Source organism: Sinocyclocheilus rhinocerous, unplaced genomic scaffold (assembly GCF_001515625.1).
Source record: "Sinocyclocheilus rhinocerous isolate Xijiao unplaced genomic scaffold, SAMN03320098_v1.1 scaffold433, whole genome shotgun sequence".
Classification (NCBI taxonomy): domain Eukaryota; kingdom Metazoa; phylum Chordata; class Actinopteri; order Cypriniformes; family Cyprinidae; genus Sinocyclocheilus; species Sinocyclocheilus rhinocerous.
This window is the reverse complement of record NW_015627897.1, coordinates 1,471,971-1,479,332: the sequence shown is the minus strand read 5'-3', so window position 1 is coordinate 1,479,332 and position 7,362 is coordinate 1,471,971. Positions and strand designations below refer to the sequence as shown.

The 7,362-nt window shown below is 36.7% G+C and overlaps 1 protein-coding gene across 5 annotated transcripts in view; it reads right to left on the bottom strand.

Moving 5' to 3' along the window:
• Positions 1-7,362, bottom strand: part of LOC107737005 (furin-1-like) — a 129,353-nt gene that overhangs the window by 62,127 nt on the left and 59,864 nt on the right. For 4 of the 5 annotated variants that reach the window (XM_016548401.1, XM_016548403.1, XM_016548400.1 and 1 more), the window contains 2 exons: positions 6,353-6,451; positions 805-900 (listed from right to left, as the gene is read on the bottom strand). In XM_016548401.1, coding sequence (XP_016403887.1) covers positions 805-900; positions 6,353-6,451 — 195 coding nt within the window. The remainder of the gene's footprint in view (positions 1-804; positions 901-6,352; positions 6,452-7,362) is intronic. The other variant, XM_016548402.1, reaches the window with a different exon arrangement.

The following is a 7,362-nucleotide window of genomic DNA, read 5'->3' as shown; positions in this document are numbered from 1 at the left end:
CCTGTGTGTTGTTTGAACGAGTTGCAGGGGTGACCTCACGTCCCAGGGTCTCTCTTTCTCTCTCTGTAGCGTATGCGCCCAGATGCGTTCTCAGGTACCGAAATTTGGCACCGATTGATTTAATGTGAATCGGTACTCGGTAGTACCGACGCAATTCGGGTCGGTACCCTTAAAAGTACAGAGTTCGGTGCCCAACCCTAGTAGTCATGCACATGTTTAGTCAGCTGACTCGGCCGCTTTCTCAGCATTGCTTTTCTTCATATTTTATTGCTATTTTGGTAGTGTTGACAGTGACACCACATGCTGCTCATTGCTCATGCAAATGTGAATTTATATCAAACTGCAGAGCTGAAACTGAATACAGTACATTCAAAATCTGCAATTACAATGAAATTATTTTGCATATAAAATTGTGCACATAAACAGTCATGTTATTTCAAATGAATATGGCCACTTCAAAACAGTGGCACAGAAGGACTGTCATCACAGGAGAGGATATGTATGAAGACTGATGGAGAGTGAAGGCCAGCACGTCTGGAATGTTTCCGAAGAGCCAAATCACAACCGGCTGATTAAACTTTAAGCTCCACCGGATGACCATAATGGCAACAAGTTCACTGTTACACAATGTCCCATTTAATAGGGGCAAAAGGAACAGAGTCCTATGAATCCAAACAGAACATTACAACAGCCCACCCAAACCATCCGATCTGAGCAGGAGGTATCGTGTTTGCAAATGAACAAACAGTTCACGAACACACACAAACATGTGCGCACAAACAAACAGATGAGCTATTTACTCACCAAGTACCACTGCTGTGCAAACTTCGGATCGGTCGGCTCATAGTAAACATCCCTCTTCTTTCTTCGTTTCACCACCTGCTGTTCCGCCCACATTACCTTGAGAAACAAACAAACAAACAGTCAGAGACAAATGTGAAGTATTTGTTTCCAAGGTTTCCTTTCCATCAGATCCAGAATAAGTTGTTTTTAATGACAATCAATGGATCATTAGCAGTAATAATAATGGCACCAAATCTGCACGACGCAATTAAACATGGGTAAAAATATGTGAAACTTCATTCAAAAAGCATCTATCTTCTGTAACGTGACATGCTTGTGTGAAACACAATATTCAGTTTCACTAATAATATGAACACTGAACTATAAGGGCAGGATTTAATTTTATTGCTTAATATAATTTTCCCAGGCCATGAAGCCTTGGTAATGTCAGCAGAAAAGTGAGAAAGTTAACGCATTTTGGCGAAAGAATAACAAGTAATGATGAAATTTGTACAATACATTATAGTAAATATGGTCAATTTTGATTTCATGTGCTGACGAAAGCTGCTGACGGACACACACAGTCCTGTTCTCGGTCTCCTCACAATCCTCCTCCACTCAACACAGAGACAGAGAGGCCTGTTGAAAGACGGGAAGCCGTTACTCTAGGGCAGCGACTGTTGCAGCGGGGCAGAAAACGCAGACGGTGGCAGATTATGTGATTGACAGCTCAGCACTGCTCATGCCAGAGCTCACTGCTCACTGTCTAGAATGACTTTTAGTGGATGAAATGGACAGACATGTGACAGGAAAGTAAAGCGAGTGGTCAGAAAAAGAATGACAGGCCAGCTGGGATGTTCACAGCCCTTAAGAACAACCAGGACACATTTGACCCACCACTCAATGTAACCTCAAGGTCACGCCGTCATGACGAAATTTACCAGCAAATCATCATATAATTGACAGAAATGCTCTATATCTGCTTTATTCAGGTAAATTAGTTAATAATCAACCTATTCATTTGTGTACTGACAGCTGTTCAAAGTTTAGGTCATGTTGTCAGAGGTTCTTTGTTTGACTTGACTGACAAAATCAAACATTTCCCGCAACACTTTAGTTTAGCATTATGGTTAATATTGCTTATACTTGGGCTTTTGGGTATTTATTCACATTCCTAACCCCAAGATTAAAACTATAGCCTTTAACCCACATCATTTGTGCTAGGTATGAAAAGATCTTTGAAAAGTTGAAACAAAACACAATTTCAAATAATAAAAAAAGGCAATAATAAATAAAATAAAATATAAAAATAAAACAATAAAAAGCTTCAAATAACGTATTTAAAGTTTTGAAGTAGATAATTTTATATTCTTTGTGGTAAGATCTTTTTGAACATGCAAGACCCACTGATGTTATCACTGGGGGGGGAAAAAAAAAATGCATGAAAAACGGTGCAGATAGGAAGCCGCATTAAGATCTGAGGCTATCTGCTTGGCAAGTTATTGGGGCTAGACATGTTGTCTAAACATTATAATCACTTTTCCCCCTGCTGATTAATTAGCAAGAGTAATACGGTAATTAAAAAAGTAGCACACATAAGCGCTTCTAACTTTTAAAGATCGACCTCATCTGAAATTAAGCTCATTTAGAGCCAGCACTCTGTTGGCAATGCAATGCATAATGAATAAACTCATGACTGATGTTGCTTCATCTATGACAGCTCTGATGTTTTGACTTGAGCCAAATGTGTTTCAAAGAGAATATGAATGCTGCCAAAGGACTCGGAAATAGGAAATTGATTTCTGAAGCTATGAAGATGGACTGAGTGATACAGAACAGAGAGTTTTGATAAAATCTTGACTATAAATGGAGTCCGGATGGAAGTGATCTGGAATATCTTAACTGGAAATGCAGATAATAAAGTCAATTGCTTAAATCATATTTGCAGAAAACATTGAACCATTAAGACTAATGCACGCTCTTTCTTTGTACATAATTTATGAGATTTACATGACATGCAGTATAATATGGAACTTGCACATACTGCATGTTATTTATCAGAAAAAAATCAATGTAAAAAATGCATGAAGACCGCATAGTATAAAAGTAATTACTATTAGCATTCCAAATTTGTCAATAGCCACAATTGTTTGTGATAAAACAGGGCTCAAAAGGTTGCTCTTTCTGAAGCTGAAGGGAGAGAAAGAATTCAACAACAGGAAGCAGAGCAGGGCAGTGAGGGGAAATGCCACAGGAACCTGCTGAGAGGGCAGGCAACAGGACCAACACACTTTACAAGGGCAACATCTTCACACAGCTGCGGGTTTCATTTCACAAAGAGCGATTTCCTTCACCGTTATAACCATTTGTATCATCAAAATGACCAGAAGTCAATCATTTTAAAGGGGTCATATGATGCGATTTCAAGTTTTCCTTTCAATGTGTTTTTTGAACATTAAAGCATGTCAACATATTCAGTTACACCAAATACACAAAATAATGATCTTTAAATAGCATCATATGACCCCTTTAAATGAGTCAAACTTCTGCTGCCATCTGAGCGACAGTGACCATTGACGATCCTACAAAGTTAAACAGAGGTCAATCTTTTCATCTAAACGAGCAGCCACACAATGTGACGACAACTGCAAAGGAATCCCACAAGGCCTGCCAATAGTTTGAAAAATGAAAATTTTCACTGAAATAATATAATTATGTTCTAATTAAAAATGACTTTTCAGTTACATGATTTTAAAATGAGAAGTCCACAAGATGGCGCAAAAAAACAAAACAAAAAACAATGGTAAAAACAAATAAAAGTACCTGTTAAAGTACCTTTATTTTAAAACTGAAATTCCTAAAATTAAATAAATCAAAAGATTTAAACTAGAGATTTAATCCAGTTCCGGTGTTAATTTTCACATTTTTTAGTCCTAGTTTGTCTAGTATTTCGAAAACAAACTTTAAATTTAGTCAATATTTTGTCATATCGTATTTATTCACTTTAATCAACTCTAATTTGACCAAAATAGCACTGAATATTACAGATATATTACACTGAATATTATTTTAGTTTATGAGAATGAAAAAAATTAACTAAATATTTACACATTTTATATATTAATTCAAACATGTATCAACAAAATCATGAAAACTGCTCATGAAATACTAGCTAATGTTACAAACAAAACACTACCGTAATAATGATTTATTTAATGCTTTAGTGATTGTCACATTTCAGTGTGTTGTTAAAAAAAATATCATATTCAATATGACTTACCAGCAGTACAGTTAATTTCATGATGGATTTGTATCATGTTGGGCAGAAACAAGTTGTAATATTAGGTTTATGTTGTGCATTTGTTTACCTTCTTAAGGACACAGGACGAATTTGGGTAAATTAATTAAACTGCTATTAAAGCACTTTAGTTTACCAGTGTTCAGCAAGTGGTGCAGTTACAATATTGACTATTACTGGATTATTTGAACTGGTTGCTAGTGCTCACTACACATCTTAAATTTGAATGCACAGTTTTTGCATTCTTATTTGCATTTTTATCTTAAATATGTGGCTGGAGTTGTAATTTGGCAATTCTACAGCTCACTATTCAGTTTTTCCAGATTTTCAGTTTGACTAATCATAACAGTTCCACAATCATTGGAGAATCAGAGGGTGTTGGTTCACTGGGCGAGTGGGTGTTAACAGACACAACGACAAAATCATCTCTACTTTTATAAAAACAACTGACAAACGAGAAATACAAAAAAGCGAAACAAGGTCGCAGTAGCATGAGTATAACAGAGGCTAGAAGAAAGACATTTTTCTTGAAGAAAGAAAGAACAAGCTAGAAGACATTTTTCAATATATAAATATGTACAGGCTAGAACAGATAAGTAAGAAATAGTGACAAAAGATATACAACATGTCATTTTGAAATAATCTCTGACAGATGGGAAAGGTGTACAACAATAAAAAATAGCAACTATGAATTCCAATCTATACTTAGAAACAAGTTTTTAAAAAAGCCTCCAGCATATCTTATGCAATTCCCAAAAGACTGATGACTTTGACAACGCATTCAATGCATGAAATTTAAGAGGAAAACCAGCACCATTGTACCTCAAGGACTAATAATTTAGCGCTCACGAACAAAAGCAACTTTCTAGAAATGAATCCGAGATGGACAAATGAATCAAACCGGGCTGTGTGCATTGACTCTCCGTCATTGTGTTGGCACCCAGGTAGGTTCATTATTCACACACATCATCACTACTGAACACCGGACAATGGAGTGCTTTTCCCATCTCGAGGGAAGTCGCTCTGCTCCTGGAGGCCATTCGCACTGATGAAGCATGGCGCTGCAGCCATGTTACAAGATGGACTTTTTAACCCCCTCTAGAAAGTGAGTAATGGGCCATACGGGTCCAGTCCGTGATTTCCATTAAGGGGGTTTCTAGCCCTTAGCGGTCCTCTGGCATTAAAATTGCAGGGTTTGTGTTTCACGCCGCATCAGAACTCAACATCTGGACCAGAAAAGCAATTAAGCGGCAAATACTGAGGCTGTAGTGAATGTCCGCAGATGTCAGGTTGACACATAGTGAGCAACTCAACTTTAAATGCTCGTATTTCAAACCTGTGACAAGAGAAACCAAAAGAGTTTTATTTGGTGTTCTTAAGAGGAACGTGCACAGGGGAGGAAACTGAGGAGTTTTGATTTATAGGTTTCACGAGAACAGCATGTGAGGGTGCGAACGGAAAGATTCACAATAACGTTCAGAGGAGACAAGTCAAACATTGGAACATAAACCAGCAAGGTTTCTAGAAACAGTTGGGAAAAGAGGAAAAAAATGTTTTGGACAAACCGAAAACGTCTGCCCTCAATTCTTTAAAAGACAAGAAAAAAACTAGAAAGAAGAGAGTGCTGAAGAATGACGGGTGAAATAAAGGTGAATGACTTGAAAATTGAGTGTGCTGGTCCTGGTGCTTCTTTACGTTTGCAAAAGTGATTGGGTCTTTAGTTGGAGTCAAAGTCCCTTTAAGACAAGTCATGTCACTCGGCAATAAAATGACATTTATTTTCTAGCCACGAACACTGAACATCAAATTTAAACAGACAAACTTAAAAAAAAAAAAATATATATATATATAAAATGGGTAGTAGGACTGCAAATGTGGGCATAAGCTGCCACTGACAGGGCGATAGCTAGGAACCAAATGTTGGTCCAATAAAAGGTAACCATGCAATCTTAAAATTTCTCAAATAAACTGAGAAAATTGAATTAGATTGTATAGATACCATGGTCCAAATTCTGTAACTTTCTAGGTTTCACAATAATTTTTTGTGTCTAAAGTGCCTTTAAAAGCACCTTTTAGCAGCTATTTTTAGTGTAAAATTCACTCATTTCTGTATTTTCTCTGAGTCCTATTCAGATCTCAATGGCTTCAGTATTTTGGCTTTTTGCTTCATTTAGTCAAGGATTTGTCAACATAACCTTTGAGTTTGTTGGGGGAAAAATGTCTGGAAAGGGCTGTTCTGAGGCGGATCCAGATTCTACATTTCACACATACCTGAGGTTCTGTGTGCAGACGAATGTGTGTTCCTCTGTGATCTGATAAAGACCTCTTCACCACTCTGCGGTGCCTGAAGTGATAATAATCTCCAAAAACCTGAGGGGGAAAAAAAAACAAGGCTACATTTAGCTCACCACATCCTACAGATTTCTTTAAGAGAGAGTGGGGGGGGGGCTGGCAAGTAAAACCTTTCAACTTGTGCATGTGCGCGTGTGCGTGTATGTGTGTGTGTGTGTGTGTGTGTGTGTGTGTGTGCGCGCGTGTATGTGCGCGTGTGCGTGTATGTGTGTGTGTGTCTGTGTCTGTGTGCGCATATATTACACACACATGCACATACTCGGGCACATTTTTTTTCTTTCAATATTTTTCCAATTCATCAATTCTAACAGCCATTTGTAGATTCAAAGGGTTTAAAAATGTAGTAACTAAAACATCTTAATCTAGTTAAATAAAAGCATGTTTCTCACTAAATAACCACTAGAAAACACACCAATATTACCAGTAATTTACAGTAACATTTACCCACGTATATTTAAAATGTATGCATTTTAAATAAATAAATAAAATGCCACACTTCCATAAAAGGTTGATTACTTAAAACAAACAGTTTGAACTGATTTATGGAAATGAACTGAACTTGTCAAAACTACCTCCATTTTTACTACTTAAAGTGATAGTTCACCCAAAAATGAAAATTATCATCATTTACTCACACTCATGTCATTCCAAACCTGTATGCCATTCTTTTTGATTTAAAACACAAAACAAGATATTTTAAAGAACGTTGGGAATCAAAACAAATTGGAGCCTATTGACTTCCATATCAAAATCTCTTTAGATATAAAGATATAAAGTTTTGAACAATATGAGGTGAGCAAATTATGAAAATTTTCATTTTTGGGTGAACTATCACAACGTTTAATAGTATAGTATATATATTTATTTAATGCCATGTCAGCATCAAAGGCTATTGTCATGGCACTAACAATAAAAAAAATACAAGCATC